We start from the raw sequence: 19,197 nt of genomic DNA, 5'->3' as shown, positions 1-19,197 counted from the left end.
AAGTCAACTAAAATAAGCCTTAAAAATATCTAAAAGGGACTCGAAATTGTAATTGGTACATAAGTATTGTTGCTCTAAGACACTTCAACATGTGGACCGATTGAACCTGCAACCTTCTGATTGAGAGACAGCTCGCTCTACTGGCTGAGTCACAGCATCAGAAGGATGACAAATAAACCTCAATGTGAAACCACTTCAAAGACACAGAAAGAAGACAACAGCAAGACAACTACTGAAATGAGATGTTCAACATGAATGAATGAATGAATGAATGAATGAACGAATGATCAAACCAAAGCCATGGATGATACTTATAGAGTTAAGTTATAGAATTTAAAGGATAGATAATAATTGCATTTCTTCTCTTCACAAAGTCATCTCTTTAAACTCCTGCAGACGGTGCGACTCCAACAATCTTAATTCAGATACGCTATCTACTGATTTTGTAAAATTGTCAGAAAACTGAGACCCGGAACGAAGCAGCAGTGAAAATAAGCAAACTTTCCTTAGTGAAATTACACAACTATCAATAACTCATGGCCCGAGGATGAACTGATGAAAACAGAAAGGTCGAAGGCTGCAGAAATCTTGCAGTGGAAAAAAAAGAAGATCTCAAATTCAACCTTTTCTATTTTCTAAAGAACTTCCATTATATTTTCTTAAGCAAAGCGCTTTGTCCTACTCCTGTGCTCTGAAATAGATGACACATTTTGGAGGAGTCAGTATTTACATTTATGTCACATTTTACAGCACAACTGAGATCAAACTGTCGTGTTGTTTTCGGTTTCTGACGCTGTCTCTGGTTTCAGGCTCCTTGACTTCCCCTCCTCGATTGCTGCTGCTTGTGTAGATGTGTTTCACCCGTGCCTGGGTGTGTGATCGTCTGCACCTGGTGTCTGTGGTATATAATGGGCCTCTTCTGTGTGTTCTGCTTGTTGTTCGGTTCTGTTGCTGGATCCCTGAGTCGTGAGCTCTCCAGAACCTCAGTCTGTGCTTCTCCGGTGTCTCATCATTATCACCTGTGACCTCGGGGACTTTGTGAAGTGGGGTTTTTGGTTTGCTCAGGCTCCCAATGAAATTAGTTTCTGCTCCACCAACAGTGGCACCTTGACACAAACTGGGCTGTATGTGGCCCCTCAAGTAGAAAGAATTTGCTGCAGAGGCAAAATATGGCCACATCCTTCCATTTCCTGTAACTTTTTCTAGTGCAGGGTGTTGGAATCGATCACAGCCAACTATGGGAGAGGATATTCACCCTGACCAGCTCACCATCCAACTTAATCAGAGACTTACAGGCACTAATTCTCACATGCAGCTTTCTGAACTCTGGGAGGAAAATCCCCACGCACAGGGAGAACATGCAAACGCCACACAGAAAGAAATCAAGCCCAAGTGCTTGAACCCACAACACTTTGAGAAAGGTGTAGTCAACGTATAATAGAAAAATACATGCGCAGGATGGTAATAGTTCACAAAACATTGAGAGCAAAAACAATAAATATGGGCTGAATTAAACTGACTGCTTTGATAGATGATTTAACAAAATGACAGGTACAAAAAATAAATAAGTTAAACACGGTGGCGCTATAAGACATTACATAAAAAAAGGAAACGGCTACAAATAAATTGAGAGATTAAAACTAAATCGAAAGACATCACTGACATCGAAAATTACTACCTAAAGTCAATGGATCTCACAGAATCGAGACAAATCACAAATTGACACAATGTGACCGGAAAGGGAACGAAAACAACTAAAATGAAATACGCTGCAATTAGAATAGGTCACAAAACTGTGAGAAAATGACAAAAACAGACCCTTATGATAAATAAAGCAAAACAAAATAGTAACACAGTGACAATACACCCTTTAAAAAAAGACCCAACATTACAATTTAACATTCAAAACATGAGTAATGTGCCGATTAAAAAGAGACCAAAAAAACCAAACAACCACACTGACATTAGACTCACTGTGACTATCACTTGAAACAAGAAACCATCAGAGACACAAAGAAAGAAAACGACAAATAAATATCAAACAACCACCTGATGATGCCAAAATAGTCATAAAAAGATGAGCGACTGTGGAAGAAGACACAAGATTATAACCAAAATACAAAACACACAAGTAAAAAACACTAAAGATGACCACAATATAGCTTAAATCTAACATGTTTGTATTTACACTGTTATTTTCTAAATGAAAACTACGACACGAGTTTTATGTGTAACTTGCATATATGACTCTTTAAATGCATCACTGTGGCGCACTGAGAGAATAACGTCCACTTTAGATCGTCTCTTTGAGTCTGATGCGCAGATGTTGCAGAGCTGGTTGAGCTTTATAAGTCTGTGTGCGGAGTTTCAGTCTTGTGTCTGTGCCTGTGGCCTGGATCTCACCGTCGACTCGGCTTTTTGTATAATGAACCATCAGATGGTGATGGGGGCCGCCATAACCTGCACACCAGTCGCCTACAGCATGCGCTGCACGCTGCCAGTCACCCGATCACACCACCTGTCCATGTCATGTTACTGACCTGTTGCCAGTTAACTGAAGGGTTGGAAATGCTCCTCCTGGAGTTTCTTTTCTCTGATTAGTGCCAGTTACTTTATCACTCTGCTGTTGCCCAAATCCCAACTTCTTTTGAGATATGCTGCTACCTCAGGATTCTGTCTTTCTGTCATCATCTAACACGTCATCTTTGTTCTAATGTGAATGAAAAATAAGGTTTTGTGAATTAGAAATTGTTCCATTCTGTCTTAATTTATATTTTAATCCTTGTCTCATCTATTCAGGGATTAAGATTACAATGGTTTCAATTGTCAACATTTGTCAGTTTTTACCAGTTTTGGATTTAAAAATGTATAATGTTTTTCAACTGGATTGTTTTAGTGTCTATGACAATAATTTTGAGGTAAAACATTTCCACATATTTTGTATACGCATCATTCATTGCTTTGATGGTAACGGCCCCTCGTTAACATTAGAGCAGTTTTCATAGCTACAGCACTGATCTCACACCCACAAGCATGGTGGGCATCTACTATTCACGTCTGGATTTTGGTAAAGCAATATTTCTTACTTTATTTTTTTAATCATCACATGGTTCGTGATGTATGTTGATATGACATGTCACGAACCATGTAATGACTTTGTCTCTCTTGTGCTCCATTGTGGAATGCTTTTGCCTGAAATGAATAAGTAGATAAAATGAAATAGATAATAGAAAAAAATAAAAACAAAAAACAAAGCATATACATATATATGTATATACTGTACTACTTTTATTTAAACAGTGCGATTCACAGTTAACAAGTACTGAACATTATTTGTTTATGTTGTTGATAAATCTTAATACATATATTTTTTGTAACTTTTACACTTTGCATGCAGGTCAGATTGGGTCTAGTTAACAGGCTGCATGTTTGACTCCCCTGTCCCACACAGTCTGTTCTTGGTATAGTAAATTGCATGAAATATATGCATTTATTTCCATATTTACAAAATATTGTGATATTTTGGTTAGAAGAGTAATTTATTAATATATAACAGCTTTATCTTATGTTGTGGTCATAACTGTGCATTTACATAAAGTGTGCTGTTCCATATGACCACTAGATGGCAGTAATGTTTTAATGATTTCAAATATGGTCCTCACCGGCTCCCAGACGCAAGAAAAGAAGAGCTTTTCCTGTCTTCCTCTGTCTCTGTAAAGATGGCGGACACGTGCGGCCAGGTGATCCTGGGCTCGGGGCTCACCGTCCTGTCCCACCCGCTCATGTACATCAAGGTCCTGATCCAGGTGAGACTTCTACCGACTGGGGGTGTTTACTGTAGCTGCGGCCGGAGACAGCGTGAAGCTCCGGGCTGCTGCTCCGGCGTCCCGATGACCTTCTGTTTCCAAAACACTGACGCCGAGCGTCTGATAGCAGAACCAAACAGAACATCCCGCAGCTTTCGTTCTTGTTTTGTGAGTCAGCGGTGCTGTTGAAGATGTCGTGGAGTTGAAATGTGTCCTCCTGTCCCGGGAGGTCTGCGCACCGTCTCTCTGCTCACCTGTCACCTTTAAATGGACAAGCTAACGCACGCTAGCACACCGCTTGTTATTTCAGTAAACTTCTTCAACTCAATTTTGTTATATTTCTTGATTTACACAAACGTGGAAAAAGTGTTTGTTTTTACTGGTACATAGTTCGGATATCTGTACCCGTCACTGCTGCCCTTTGGCCCACTGTAATTACTACTGTAGCATTAGCATCCGCTAACAATCTAGCTTTAATCTACTGCATTGGTGTTGACAGCTGTCTATATTTTAAACCTACGATTTGAAAGAATAAATCAGACGTGCTTAGAGAAAGGTGTTTAATCTGTGAACGTGTTGCATTTTAGGCTACACGGGTGAAAACTACGTTAATATGGGTAAAAAGAAGAAACCCGGAAGTGTGTGTGACAGTTAACTGTGCGTCAGGGGCGCGTTCCCGAACGTGACGCTGCGTAATGACTCCGTGCGTGCGCCTTTATTCTTGTGCCTTCATTACAGTGTGCGAACATTTTGTTCGTCTTTCTGTGTGTTGGCTGTGCGTTCAGTACCGTGCTACATATATTGTATATTAGTTATCACTGACTGTGTGGTTGCCCTGTCCTCCCATTCCCTGTGTTATGACCTCCGTTGTTATCATTGTGTTATCAGGTGGGTCACGAGCCGCTCCCTCCCACTCTGGGCAGGAACCTGTTTGGCAGACAAGTGTATCAGCTGCCTGGACTGTTTGCTTATGGTGAGTGTGATCTTTTAGGGAGAGCCAGGCTACGAAAAGATAATGTGTTTACTTTAACTTTCAGTTATGAATGAGTTTTTGAATTATACATTTTAAGATGGTTTTGCACTTGAAATGTGAACACTAATGCTGATTTCAACGAGGCTGTCACTGTTGTCATCTAAATGTTCAGACACAACTTGTAACAGTAACAAACACAATTGAGGCGACGGCCAGAGTTTGTCACGTTCTCCTCCATGCGTTTCATTTGTTTTACTGCCTTTGCCTTTTTACAACCTTATGATTGCTGAAGAAACACAAAAAGATCATTTGTCTCCAGGATATGTAATTGTAACTGTTCGACTGTATTATGTCTGAACATGAAACTCTAAAACTATTTCTTTGATATACAAGTTGAGGGTTGTTTTTTTTTTTTGTTTTTTTTTTGCGTCTTTTAATATCAGAAACATCTAAAGGCATTTTGTGGCCTTACAGCTTTAATGTAAATAACATTTTCAGCTATAATGAGCTTTCATTGTGAAATTGTCACCCTTTACCATAGTTTCATATTGTCATAAAAGTTTGCTAAATCATGTAAAACTATTCATATTGTAGTGTGAATTTTTATGTCATAAGGTGATAATGTTTGACAATATAATGAGATGTCTTAATTTCCTCTTGAAATGGCAAACCAACTCACTCTATTTAGGTAACGGTTTCTGTTTTGGCAGCATTACGCTTCTGAAATATTGCCATGGTTTGACTTGAATACATCAAAACAAGTAACAAAAAATTCTGTAATATATCTTTCTTTAAACTAACCAAAGCAAGCCCTCAATTATAAAACTGGAGCTGGATGGGATGTTGTTTAGAAAACCGTTTTTAATCCTGTCTATTCCACAAAAAAACATTCCAGGTCTTTCTTTTTTTTTTTTTTTTTTTTTTTCACTCTGCAATTCATTCCTTCGGTGTGACAAATGAGTAGAGTTTATCAGTGTCACATGTTCCTTTGGTTTAGAGTCACATTAACTTCAGCTCCTCTGAATTCTGGCTCACAGCAGCCATTTCCTGCTGTTCAGGTTATCGTGATGATCAAGCTGTTTTGTCCATCTGTACTATTGCAGCATCAAAACAAAAGCTCAGTTTCTGCCTCTAACCTACACTTCTGATGTGAAACGAGGCTTGACGATTTTCGTCCAGCTTCTGCCTTACAGGGTTGCGACAGCAGATTGTGTCCACATGTTTTCGACTTGGAATAAGCTCTACAGTAGAGGTTTCTTTTTCCTCAAGAGGATTCCAACCTCAGCGTTTTCGGTTTAAAGCTCACTGTTGTAATCTCGAGGCCACTGCTTCCCTGAGTGTTTAAGAACAGCAACTGTGTTGAAATATCTGTTAGACCTGCTCCTTTTTGTTAATGAACTTTTATCTGAATAACTGGTAAATGTTTTACAGTTCTGATCCTCCAGTGAGAAAACACCTGAAATCTCAAAGCAGCAGAAATAAGATTTCTACTGCAGCTAAAGCAGAATCGGTACAATGGTTAAATATTTCATATACCTTTCAGATAAGTATATTGTATCGTGATTGTGACACCTCCATCAGTTAGTTATTGGCTTTCCCTGTTTAGTTTTTTTTTAGATATTTAGTGACAGTTTCTGAATGGAGAGTTGCTATTATCATGCCAACATGAAGCTTTTAATCACTCAGTTAAAATGATAAAACAATGAGCTGATAATGAGTTTGATCTTGTGACATTTGTAGGAACACAAACCAGTGCGGGGGGGGGGGGGGTGTCCTCATTTGCATAATACATGTAATCGTGGATCAATCTTTAGAATGATTTCAAGTATCTTCCCTTTTACAGTCTGCCCCCATTTTAACCTGATCTTGCTGTGTTTTTTCTGAATGTTTCAGCGAAACACATCATTAAGATTGATGGGAAAGCGGGTCTCTTCAAGGGCCTCGGGCCCCGGCTCTGCGCCGGAACCATCGGCACAGTCGTCCACAGCAAAGTCGTGCAGGTTGGTCAGAGTGGAGAGAAAATATGAAACTACACCCACATCTGCCTTTTGTCTATTACTCTTGATGATCACACACACCGAGGCTCGTCTTTCAGCTCTATGTGGTGGAATTGCTTTCATTGTCAGCCATGTGGAAATTGTTTTGTTTGGCGTACAGGCTGTTTTGTTAGATTCTAAATCAACTTCTGCCTGGATAATAGCAGTGTTGATTTTCAGATACCAACCAGCTTGTAATGGATTTGCTTTTTAGACTTCACATTTGTGATGCAGCTTGCCAACATAGCTTTGTCTTTTCTTCCAGAAATGTCAGGAACAAGACTCACTGCAGGTAAGAGTTTGTGAATAACTGAGAGGTTAGTTTATGTTTGTGCTCACTTTAAATTAGTTTTAACAGAGACTCTGCTCCTTAGTGATGTTTGTTTGTTCCGAGCTTTTGGATAGGGAGATCCTACAGCTTGTTTCTGTCAGCGTGACACCTTTCATCATCAAGCACTGTTATTGACCCAGAAAAGTTGAATGGTCTCACTTTTAGGAGTTGGTTATGAAGTTGTTTGCTACAACTCAGACGGCGACTTGTCCTTCTGCAGCTGTCTGCCATGTTTCAGGAGTCTGTGAAATTAAAACTGTGAAGTCGCCTAAAGTTTTGTCCGTATTGTTCAGGTCCTGGGCGGCCAGCAGAAGGCTGCAGAAGGCTCCCTACAGCATGTTGTTAATGAGGTAAGACACAAAACATTTCTATTGAGAGAAATGATTCTAAAAACAAACAAAAACAACAACCGCAAGACACACCTATTAAAACTTATATCAGATCATTGGTTATATAATAGAAATCTCATTACAGCAGTCGGTTTAATCAACCTGGAGAAATAAGAGTTGTATGAAACAATTCTGACTGATTTTGAAGTTGTGATGGGGGAAACCCGTTTTAGTTTAATTATAAGAAAAAATAAGAATTGGTAACTTTCACAAATTGGAGCCATTTAAAAAAAATAAATAAAAAATGCTAATGTACAGAAGATTAAAAGCTCAAATCCTTTATCAAACTTTATAAAGTCTAAAAAAAATAGCAAAGAAAACATTTGACTGGAAGTTTTTATAAAATTTCTGTACTAGGGATCTCACTGCTTTAGTAAGAGTATCAGACATCACAGTGGAAACTAGTTACACTACTCCTTGTGAAGTAGTATTGGCATTAAAGCCACATTTGAGTTTATAAAAACTGCTGAAGGCTGTAAAATTGAAATTTTTTGAATAAGTTGATAACTTTTGGATGACTTTATCGATTCCTTCCAAGTCCCAGTGACTCAGGTCTTTGTGCTCCAGCAAACCGTTTTTCCTTCAGAGGTGCTTCATAGCTTTCATCAGCAGTCACACTGCTTTGATTGTTGTACTTCTTGTGGCCTGGTTATGTACTCTACACACATTTGTGCTTAACTTGTATGTCCATCCCATGAAGTTTGCCTCACGTGATCTGCAAAGCAGTCACAGTAGATTAGGAGAGGATAGGATTTACTTGATTGATCCCTGAAGGGAAATTTAAAAATACTTTGTCATTGTGTGTAACTTCTTTTAATAAAAATGTCATTTTTGCTAATTAAAGTGTGGAAAGAAGTTCAGCCACCAAACCTCCACATGTGATTGCTGGAACTGATTTCATTAAAGAAAACTAATAAGCAGCACTTCCTCTTTGGCCCACAGTCAAAATAATCCATACGTACCCTCGCATGCTGATTGTTCACATTTCTTCTGCAGACAACAAAAGAGATGATCGCTCGTTCCTGCGCCACCATCGTCACACATCCCTTCCACGGTGCGTCAGACACTTTTCACTTTGTGCGCTTGTTTCCAGACTAGTTGTTTAAGCTCAGAATAAAGTTGTTTAAGCTCTGATGCATTTGCTGGTCATTTAATCTCTGAGGAGAGTCTGAATGTGACCCGTTTCTTCCCATTCATTGTGTTTCAGTGATTACTCTGCGATGTATGGTCCAGTTTATTGGGAGGGAAACAAAGTACAGGTAAATATTCTAAGCATAAAGCTGAATTAGAAGAAAGTTGTTCACAGCTTTAAGAGATTTGTTTCTTTCGTTTCCAGCGGGGTGTTTGATTCGATCGCCACAGTGTACAGAGAAGAAGGTATACTGGGCTTCTTTGCGTAAGTTGGATCCTTCTTGTCTTTGTCTGTATTACACCTGTTTTGATTGATTGCCTTCATGTTCCTTTTTCTGGAACAAATTCTCAGAATGTTCCTGTAGTAGATTGTTGCTCAGTCAGTAGGTAGAAATTGTATGTTTCTCTTAGAGTCCCACCCCCAGGTTGCTTCTAGGTTAAGGTGTGATCTTCCAAAGCACTACAATGAAGCCAAATACAGCTACTTTTATGAACATACAAAGCAAGAGCTTAAATAAAATAAATCAGTGGACATATTTTGAAGTCCAGTGTTCTAAATTTCAGAAAACATCCGATTCAGTTTAGTTTTTTTACATCAGCAAGTAAATTTTTGACAACCTATTTTAGGTAAATGAACAAGAAACACAAATAATCAGGCTTAAAAAATTTTTTTTAAATCCTTTGATATTTCCAGGTAAACTTGGATTTTAGATCTGCAAAGCAATACGATTGATTCGTTGACTAAATTCAACTGCACATGAATCTGAATACTTCATTCATGTTAGCGGGTCTTCCTGATCTCTTTATTGGAAAGAGTTCAATCTGATTGACTGAACCAGTAACCAAGTAAACAACTCCTCTTTCTTTATTATAATACTTGATTGTTACCAAAAATAAGTCCATGTAAGAATTATAGATAAAATATAAATGCCCATCCATTCATTTATACACCAAAGATCTATAAATCCATATTATTGCAAAAGTAAATCATAAGCCTGGTCTTATAGAGCAGGTCAGACTCTGCTTCCAAAAACACTCTGATGGGGTTTGACTGGAGTCTGAGTGTGTTTATGTGAATGGATTAAACACAGGATGGGAAAAGTGTGAGAAATGCCTTTTTGGTTTGTTTGCGCAGAGCATTTCCTGCCTCTCCGGGCCATCTCTTAGGGCCTTAAATGTTTATTTAGTCTGTACACTTTGGTCCAAATTTGCAAAGTAAAGAAAAAGTGAGAACAGTTTTAGATGGAAACATCATCAGTGCGTGTTATTATTCTGGTTTAGAAACCCAAACTTGTGATCAATCTGACTGTACTTTATATAGAAACTGGATTAAAGTACACTGAAATTGTGCTTTTAGCCGATTCGCATGACTGGAAATTCCCTTAAGAACAACTGCATTTAACTGAGATCCCTCAAAGTTTTTATACAAACTGCCTGACTTCTTCCTTTTACACACAAACTGTGCAGTGATATTTACCTTCATTCAAAATGCTGTAAGTTGCATTTTCATTCCTTGCAGTGGACTGATCCCTCGCCTGCTGGGCGACGTCCTGTCTCTGTGGATTTGTAACATGCTGGCTCATCTCATCAATACGTACGCCATCGATGACTCGGTATGTCTCCTCACGCACCACGCAGTCTATTTACAGGTCGGGGACTCTGGAGCGGCGACTCCTACACGTTGTGTCTCGATGCACACCGAGGTCTGAGTCACTCCTCCGACTGGAGCTCCTTCTGTCGGGGTTCCTCCACTCTGACCAGAAGTCCCAATGACACCTTTTATTAATCATAGAAACTCTGAGCACAGTTGTGTTATGAAGAAAATAACATTATTGATCACAAACTGGAGTTACAGGGAAAGTTTAGTTGGCCTTTTGTATTTCCTGACTGCATGAACAGTTGATTACGAGCTGTGGGGCTTTTGCCAAATCTGTACTGTGACAAATGGTGCAGTACAATACAAGATTATACTCTTCAGAGCCGTACAAGTTGTGTTTACACGTCATGGTCAATCAAAACTAATAAATCAAATGAAAATGACTGCGTGGTGATAAAACTGGTTCACTTCTGTTTTTGAAGATGTCTGCTTTATTTGTTTTGTGTTTAGACTTTGCTTGTGTACACCTTGGCTCGCAGAACTAACAATTACCCAACTTGAGGGCTCATAATGAAAATAAATAAGATTGCCGAATGTATAATTCTTGCCAAGTCGATGACGTCTTTTATAATTATTGACTGAAGGTAAACCAGTGTATTTATTTTGTGTAAAACAAAATTCTGTGTTTAAGGATTACGGTTTGACAAAACGCACTGAGAAGATGGATGTTTATGCAGAGCAGGAATAATACCTCTCCACGATCACCTCACAAGCTGCTTTCTGTGATGAGATTTTATGTTCGTTGAGCTGATTTGACTTCATCTTCACAGCAATGTGGTTTTTAACCTCGGAAGGATTAATTCCCCTCCTTGATAAAGTGTGAACACAGCCTTGAAACCTCTGACCACGACATTTAGTGGAGCAGCTCATGTGTCAGGTGGTGGAGACATGGCCGGTTGTTAAACTGAGACTCGACCTGCCGTCGTCCTCAACGTTTGTGTCCAGCTGTGCTGCTGTCAGCCTCACTTAATGCCGTTCCTCTCGCTCTGTGCAGATGAGTCACACAGGAGAAATCAAGAACTGCTCTCAGGCCGTGACGGGGGTGAGTGCCACCAACATCCGCAGCGCTCTGCTTCATCCGTCCGCTCACCTTCCTCTTCTTCAATCTCTGCTCTCTGTTGCAGTTCTTCGCCAGTATGCTCACGTACCCCTTTGTTCTGGTGTCAAACCTCATGGCTGTCAATAACTGCGGGTGAGTGGGATTACCACCTGATGCTGTGAAGCCTTCAGTGTGTGAACTAGAAGACTGACTGTACTGTCTTGTCAGGATTGCTGGAGGTCTGCCCCCCTATGCATCTGTATACCCCACCTGGGTGGACTGCTGGAGGCATCTAAGCAAAGAGGTAATTATATCACAACCTACCATGTGCTTTAGTTATCACTTTAACATGTAGTGGTTTGTTTTAGTTTTTAAATCTTACAGAAATGACATATTAAAGAAGCTTGTGCTGCACATTTTCCAAGTGAACCACTATATATTATATATGTCTTGTCTGTATCCTCTTAAACAGCAGTCCAAACTGTCTGTGAACACTCAGATTTTGGTTGTAACTGCTTGAATGAAGACCCCTCGTTTCATATAAAGGCCTATCCAAAAGCACATCTTGCATACGGCACCTTTGAGTTCTGGGTGTCAAACGAACAGCCCGCAAGCCAAACAGGCGCATCTGAGAATCCAATTCAGAGAAATTGTGATATTAACTGCAATGTATTGATTTGACCACCAGGGGCACACTTTAGTATTGTATTATGCAATGAATCTGTTCAGGTGTTTAGGATTACGACAAGGATGTAGAAATGCTCAATTTGACAAGTTGCTCTGATCATAATAAAAACTAGCCTGCTATACTTTAAAGTTACATGTAGACAAATGTTTTCTGCCTTTAAAGATGTAATTAGTGTGACTAAAAACCACTGATCTGTAGGTTTTCAAGCACATGGTGAGCTGAGGCAGACTATTGTTGAAATTGCAGTTCTTTTATTCAAATTTCAGGATTGCCATGTTTTGAAAAAGGATAGTTTGTAACTGAACTTCTTAATGATATGTTAATACTTTGTTGCACTAAAAAAAAGAGTTGGAGTTCTAGTCTTTTATATATTATAATGTCATTATTTAATGGTCCAACCCACTTGAGATCAAATTGCACTGACTGTCCCCTGAGGTAAAATCACTTTGACTTGAAATTTCACTGAGGAGCTTAAAACAGACGCTGGTCACGAGAGAAGTAATTCACACCATGTTGTGAACAATTAGATAATGAATAACTGCACAGACAAAACTCGAGGTCTCTTAAAAGATTAGACATGTCTTAAGCTCCAGGTCCAGTTAGAAACTACTGAGAATTTTAGTCAATGCTAAAATGCCAGAGAAAGCAGGAACTCCTTTCAGTTTTCTTGAGAATGAGAACTTTTCTCAATAAGATTATCTGTATTAAAATAGGTGACAGAATTTTAAAATGTTTTTATGTGTGTCTAGGAGGCCTTTTCCTACATCTAACACGCTCATTGGTGGGATCTTGTCTCTGGGGGGGAAAAGAGAAAGTTTAAATTCCCAAGATGCAACGGTCTTGATATGATTTCAGCTTAAAATCTGAATCCTCAGGGAATGCTAAGACTATCTAATATCCTCAGAATTACATTTTTCTCTCATTACTGATGTTGGATTGAATTTCAAGCTTTTAGTTTGGGTTTTTGTGTTTCAGTCTTTGTTTCTTGAAGTCAACCATCGTTTCTTCGTTTCAGGGCAACATGAGCCGAGGCAACAGTCTATTTTTCCGGAAGCTTCCAGTGGGAAAGATATACGCCATCGACCAGAAGAGATTTTTTTAAAAACCCCAAGAGAACTAAGCTGAACATAGTTGTTATAAATACATTAAAAAAAATAAAAAAAACAAGTTTGCCTGATCTGGAGGTGAACCAGTCGGCATTTATTCTTTTTTTTTTTTGTATGCTCTCGTTTTCCTTGAGCTTTTTTTTTTTCCAACAGCCTGTCCTCATGTGAAATAACATTAAAACAAAACAAACAAAAGAAAAACTTTAGTTTTCAGTTAATTTCAGCAGGTTGTTTTTGATTAACAGAAATTGGCTGCAGCGGTTGTAAAGAGCCACGTGTACAGACAGTGGAGGTAGGGCGGCTCGTGTTGTCGGAGCCGCTGTGTGTAGGTGCCATTGTTTTAGGCAGAAATCGTTGGTTTTGGTGTCCATCCCAAAGGGGGGGGGGCATATTGTCAATCCTTACATCAAAATCTGCATTTTCACAGCAAAGAATATAATATTTTATTCTTCAATGAAAAGCATGGATGATAAGCAGTTAATCAATCAATTGTCAACATTTTGGAAATGAAAAATTGAGATCGATAATAGGTTTGAGATATTCTGCAGATATAATTCCTCAGCATTTTGGAATTAAAATTTGTTCAAATTCCTTTCCTCTGCCCCGGCATTTGAACTCCTCGGTACGACTCACAAAATTACGAACCAATCAGAGGCCGCCTTTCAAAACATATATTCCACATGGTATCATTTGACCAATTAGGTTGCTCGTTACTGGACGTAATACAAACGAAGTCAGTCACGAGTTGTTCATTCGAGCCGATAATTTGTTATATTTTGGCAAAAATGGATGAATTTAGGCAAAATTAGACGGTGACAAGTGGTGATGGACATTATACACGTATATTTTAGACGGCTTTGAGCAACCAGTCCACGCATCTTTTAGGCCGTCTTTTCCAAAAAATGACCGTCCAAATGATGGCTGGATGGCTCGCTGCCTAAAACTATGGTAGCCCCCATCCCCCCCCTTCCGTGTTGATTGTGAACCCCGTTAATATGACGGGACGCCTCCGTCTGCATGTGGTGACGACCTGTGCTTCACATGTTAATGAATCGAGTGGGACCTCTCTCCATGTGACCTTGTCTTTGATGTGTTAGTTATTGTGAATGTGGACTGTGGGGGGATGATGGGAAGCCGGGGCGAGAGTACAGGTTTGTATGGGAGCATGTGTTGATGTGCAGAGGCATGAAAAAGAGCCTGAGCTGACACAAACTGATCAGTTTAAAATGCTTGTTTCAACTCATTCTGATTGACCCAAATAAACAGACTTTTTTGACCTCGTCTCACCTTTTTGTCTGCTTTGTTTTGATTTTACTTAGTCTCTGCAAATCGCTTCCAGAAATAGGACCAGCCAAACAATTCCCCCAGTTTGTTAGATTTTTGTGACTTTTCTAATGACTTCTATAGCTGTTATATAATATACTAGTGAGTCTCTGTTTGACACAGTGTCATTACACACTGCAGTTCATGGGGCTCCTTCCCTACACATGCTGCTCCTTTAATACCAGATTATGACGCCTCTCAAAATAGTCCCACACAGCATTACTTACACCCGATTTAATCCATCCAAACTGCATTGACAGACATAAAGATGGTGAGGATTGGCCTTATCCATTTCTGCAGCCAGAGATGAGGTCAGCCTGACTTAAGTTCAGCAGCTTCGGTTATAAAATTACAAAATTAGTTTGTAACCACAAATAGCAAGACTTGTGCCGGGAATGATAGGTTTTGTTCAAATAACTTACATTTGTGTTCTCAAACATTGAATTTTCCAAAGAATAAGCTGATGTTGGTGCAGTAGTCTTGTGCACAGCCTGCAGGACCATAGAAACACTTTGGGGTTCAGTGTTTTGCCAGAGGAGTGACAGCACCTTGCACGGCTGCAGCCTTGTGTGAATGTGTGCGTGAATGTGATGAACCATGTAAAGCGCTACTGTCAGTGAAAAGGCACTATATAAGTTTTTCCATTGATCATTTATTCCTCTCACCTAGTGTAAACAGGTTGTGTTTACAGCGTAATGATTGTGTGTAAACTGATTTGATTCTGTTACTCTCACGCTTGTTTGTTTTCATTCATGAGTACTTTCTATTGTTTGTGTAAACCATCTTTTTCCTGTGCCAGGCAGTTTTGCCTTTTTTCCTGCTGTCAGCCCCATTTTAACCATAAATTTGAAAGATCATTTCCTCACAAAAAAAAAAAGGCCAAGATGACAGTTTCTTTATTCACATTACTGCTTTATTTCCCATCACAGTTTACAAGTGAGCGAACTTCATACCATCAGGCTCAATATACCCCGTTCATCTCATTCTTAACTCCTCAGTCACGTTGAGTCATTAGAAAACATACAAACGAAATCTCCAGCCAAGATCCAGAGCTGGACTCTTACATCCAACAAGACTATCGTCTTGAAAGCAACTGGATTTGTTGAGATTTTGAAGACATTTCACCTCGTCTGAAAAGGGTTCATCAGTTCTGACTACTTCATAGCAGAGGGATTGTTCAAACTAGATTCCTAGAAGACAGACAAGTTCAAACTATACATCTTATACTGTTTCAACCAACAATAGGGACAAATTCCATACATAATCTTTAAATAATTACCGGACATGTAAAACACTTTGCACACACAGCCTCTTCAGACGACAGAAGCAGCTCAACTGAAACACATCCAGACAGTCTGAGCTCCTCTTCATGCGTAAGTAGCAGAGTTCCCTGTTTCCTCAGCTGGTTTGCTTCCACTGTGGTGGCAGCTGATGTGTTTGGACATTTCCTTCCTGTTGGATGCAAAGTAACCACACTGCACGCATGTGTAGCGCCCTCTGGTGTGCTGCCAAAGGATGCGTCTGTTGCAAGTCACACCTTAAAAAGTATGAAAAAGGACAGTCAAGGTTGGAAGAAAAAGTAAACAAAAAAAAAACCACTCAAGATGAAAAAGTGTCAGTTTCATCTCACATCTGTGGAATTTTTTGCACATTTATCACCTGAGCTGTGTCAACATCCAAATGTATTATTTCAGTATTTTTCACATCACATTTCCAACTTTCCAAGTGTGAAGTGTCTGATGAGCCATCGTACACACATGGAAAAAAAGAAATCACATGCATATGCAGCTTAATTGATAACATTCAAACAGTCTAACAAGCAAGAGTAACATGACTCCTGTATTAATCAGAAATACATAAACATACAGAAATCAAATAGCACTGCCATCATTTTGCATCATTAGACGTTATTTATGTTTTAAGTCACTGATGCATTTCTGGTATCGCTGAATAAAGGTCAAACTGCACCTCCTAGTGACACAAGCTCAAAATAGTTGAATATATATATAATTCTAACGGAAGGAAATTAAATAGCAGCATTAATCTGAGTCATCCTGTGCAGAATGTGAGGACACCACAGACCCACCTTGGCTCTTCTTCCAGACAGCTGCTGAAGCGGGAGGAGACTGTGGTGAGGATACAGGAGAGTGGAGGGGCTCAGGGGACCTGGTCTCGGTGTGAGCCTGCACTTCAGGAGGGTCCATTGTTGCTTTAAGAACCTCCAGTGAAGGAGGCTGGTTAGAGGTGATGTTGGCGACCGGTGGAGGTGGTGGAGCTGCGTCAGTTAGCTGTGGAGGGGACGTCTCCGGAAGAGGGAAACTGGAGGGGCTGAGCAGAGAGGGGACGGCAGGCTGTGACGGACCTGCAGCAGGGAGAGACTCAATCTGGAGTGGCACTTGAGCAGAAACTTGCTGTGGAGCGGCCTCCAGCTTTGGCTGTGATGGCTGCTGATCCATTGGTGTGGGGTCGGTCAGGGCGGCAGACTGATGAGGCGGTGCTGGCTCAAAGGGCTTCAGTTTCCCTCGTGGCACTTTGGAGCAGCTGTGTAGGTGAGTCAGGAGGCCGCGGTAGGATCGCAACTTAGTCCGACAGCTCTCACACCTTCAGGAAGACGCAACAAGACATGACTCAACGTGTGCATCAATGCGTCAACAGCAGATCAGCCCAGAGTCAAAGCACAAGAGGAGAACTCACTGGAAAAATATGTTGAGTTTGTGATGGTGCCTCATATGTTCCATGAGTTTTTGCATGTCGGGGAAGGAACCGCTGCAGCCGACGGTGGAGCACATCAACACCTTACCTGGAGGGAGGATACACATCATGAGAAGCGTGATCAACACACACTCCCGCAAAACATGTACTTGTCACATTATTGACTGGAGCTACATTGGACCAACAACTCAAAAGGCATTTAAGATAGACAGTGGTAAACTAGTAATAGCAATTTTTGATTTTATGAATCGGGTCCCATTTTGATAAAGCAGTAAGCTTCACCTCAGAGCAAGACTCACCAGGAATGGACTGAGCCGGGATCTCGTGGTCTTTGATGTGCGTTTCTAGAGCGCTCACCTCGCTGTAAACCCGCTTACAGCCATGCAGCGGACAGGGGACCTTCTGTTGACCTGGGAATCAAACACAGGTTTTTACATAGCAAGACACACTGCCAGTTGTGAGACACTCACTCATTCGTTATTGTCACGTCAGGAGTAAAGAGTCAGTTGTCACACGGAATAATCTATAATTACATTTTGGGGATTCTGTACTGTTGGGGCAAAAAATGTAGTTAAAATGAGTTAACAGTGAATTTATATAAAGGAATTGATTGATGGAAGATGAAATAATAGGATATTGTAATAGGTTATATGTTTGTTCTTGATCTGTGACGTTTGCTTGCCGAAACTCTAGAAAATGAATAATTAGAATGGTTAATGGTTTAATTGTCACTGCCCCTCTCTCTCTCTCTCTGAGCTGCTGCCTTAAATCATTTGAGGCCTGGTGAAGGACACCTAAGGGTAGAACTGGTCAGAGGAGGGGAAACTCAACAGTTTCTTGACTGCAAAGGTCAGATTGTAGAAATGAAGTTTTTGTATTTAATTAATGATTAGCATTTTTTGTTTCAATTTGATCTGCAGTTGCCTTTTCTGTGGATCGCCTCTAATATTCCCCTGACATGTGCTCCAAAGACTTGGATTGAGGCAACAACATATACAATTGCATGTCTTCAAAAGTGTACAAGTCAATCCACACACAAATACGCTTTATCATATATTAATGGGGGGAAAAATCAGCATAACAAATGTATTCTTTTGTGAACACAAATAGTTTAAATGGAAATCTACGGAAATCTACAGATAGGTATTTGTAGTTTACGTCAACATCTAAACTGCTCATTATGCATTTAGTGTTACTTTCAAATTGTAAATCTCTCCACATTTCTGGGTGACTTCCTGTCTATCGATCATTGGATGTTTGGAGACTTTCTTGATGATTCAATTCATAAATTAACCTAAAATTTCTTGAAGTCACTCAGATGTTGCAGCTCGATTAACTCAAAGTCATAAAGGTTTCCTCTGTCAATGATATGCAAGTATTTGTTTACATATTGGCTCCGTTTAGCAGGCGCTGTGTTAGCAGCTGGCTGCTCAGCTTGTTGTGAGCCGTAGCTGTGCGTTTTGCTGGAAATCCGTTTAATTTTATGGACTTTGGAGTTCGCAAGACAATCGAAACACGCATCAGCTATTGAGCAGTGCTAACACAAAAACTAAAACATAACTTTAGAGTAACTGAAGAGTCCAGAGAGGAGCTTTAACTCCGCTAAAGCTGCTAGCAGGCTAGCAGTGCAAACGCAGCTTCACAGCTGGTGTTAATGTCTAAACACTGCACAGGCAAAATCGAAGATGTCAGCGAAATTCCAAACCTGCGTTCCTCTTTTCTGGAGTTTGTAGGTCGGTATAAACAGGAGACATCATGTTTAAGCTCAGTTACACGTTAAAAACACGAAGAGAATGGGGTTAAATCAAACCACGCCCCATCCACGATAAGTGACGCCCCCTCCGAGCAATACAGTCTTCTTCTGACTGTAAGAGCCACGTGAAGACTCTCGGTCGCCCCCCAATGGACTAGAGTGTAGAGTAGTAAATAGTTTTGGGCTGTATAGTTTGAACTTGTCTGTCTTCTAGGAATCTAGTTTGAACAATCCCTCTGCTATGAAGTAGTCA

The 19,197-nt window shown here is 40.1% G+C and overlaps 2 protein-coding genes across 5 annotated transcripts; one reads left to right on the top strand and one right to left on the bottom strand.

The window, feature by feature from the left end:
* Positions 1–3,676: 3,676 nt before the first annotated feature.
* On the top strand, positions 3,677–13,180 carry mtch2 (mitochondrial carrier homolog 2). Its single transcript, XM_080458184.1, has 13 exons — positions 3,677–3,806; positions 4,695–4,779; positions 6,673–6,779; positions 7,081–7,107; positions 7,440–7,496; positions 8,532–8,589; positions 8,743–8,794; positions 8,872–8,931; positions 10,186–10,279; positions 11,318–11,365; positions 11,448–11,515; positions 11,591–11,666; positions 13,066–13,180. The coding sequence occupies exons 1-13, from the start codon at positions 3,720–3,722 to the stop codon at positions 13,150–13,152; spliced, it is 906 nt and encodes a 301-aa protein (XP_080314310.1). The 5' UTR covers positions 3,677–3,719; the 3' UTR covers positions 13,153–13,180.
* Positions 13,181–15,359: 2,179 nt separating this feature from the next.
* On the bottom strand, positions 15,360–19,058 carry znf414 (zinc finger protein 414). 4 transcript variants are annotated; one of them, XM_080458895.1, is made up of 6 exons: positions 18,897–19,034; positions 17,491–17,601; positions 17,174–17,279; positions 16,566–17,080; positions 16,139–16,215; positions 15,381–16,016 (listed from the first exon to the last, which is right to left on the bottom strand). In XM_080458895.1, exons 1-6 carry the CDS (start codon positions 18,946–18,948, stop codon positions 16,011–16,013), a joined length of 867 nt encoding a protein of 288 aa, XP_080315021.1. In that variant the 5' UTR covers positions 18,949–19,034; the 3' UTR covers positions 15,381–16,010. The 4 variants fall into 4 exon arrangements, with proteins under 4 accessions (XP_080315019.1, XP_080315022.1, XP_080315021.1 ...); XM_080458894.1 differs by lacking the exon at positions 16,139–16,215 and having other exon boundaries at positions 16,566–16,807; positions 16,892–17,080; positions 18,897–19,019; XM_080458893.1 differs by lacking the exon at positions 16,139–16,215 and having other exon boundaries at positions 15,360–16,016; positions 18,897–19,058.
* Between the last annotated feature and the right edge of the window lie 139 nt (positions 19,059–19,197).

The sequence above is a fragment of the Lipophrys pholis genome, assembly GCF_963383615.2.
Source record: "Lipophrys pholis genome assembly, chromosome: 2".
Classification (NCBI taxonomy): domain Eukaryota; kingdom Metazoa; phylum Chordata; class Actinopteri; order Blenniiformes; family Blenniidae; genus Lipophrys; species Lipophrys pholis.
This window is presented reverse-complemented; position numbering and strand designations above follow the sequence as displayed.

Bases quoted from the DNA above. Each gene is read 5' to 3' on its own strand.
- mtch2 (XM_080458184.1), top strand. From the start codon at position 3,720: ATGGCGGACACGTGCGGCCAGGTGATCCTGGGCTCGGGGCTCACCGTC. The intron at 3,807-4,694 runs GTGAGACTTCTA...TTGTGTTATCAG, and splicing joins ACATCAAGGTCCTGATCCAG to GTGGGTCACGAGCCGCTCCC. The intron at 11,667-13,065 runs GTAATTATATCA...TCTTCGTTTCAG, and splicing joins GGAGGCATCTAAGCAAAGAG to GGCAACATGAGCCGAGGCAA.
- znf414 (XM_080458893.1), bottom strand. From the start codon at position 18,948: ATGATGTCTCCTGTTTATACCGACCTACAAACTCCAGAAAAGAGGAAC. The intron at 17,280-17,490 runs GTGAGTCTTGCT...TCCTCCCTCCAG, and splicing joins CCCGGCTCAGTCCATTCCTG to GTAAGGTGTTGATGTGCTCC. The intron at 16,017-16,565 runs GTGGGTCTGTGG...ATACTTTTTAAG, and splicing joins TGTCTGGAAGAAGAGCCAAG to GTGTGACTTGCAACAGACGC.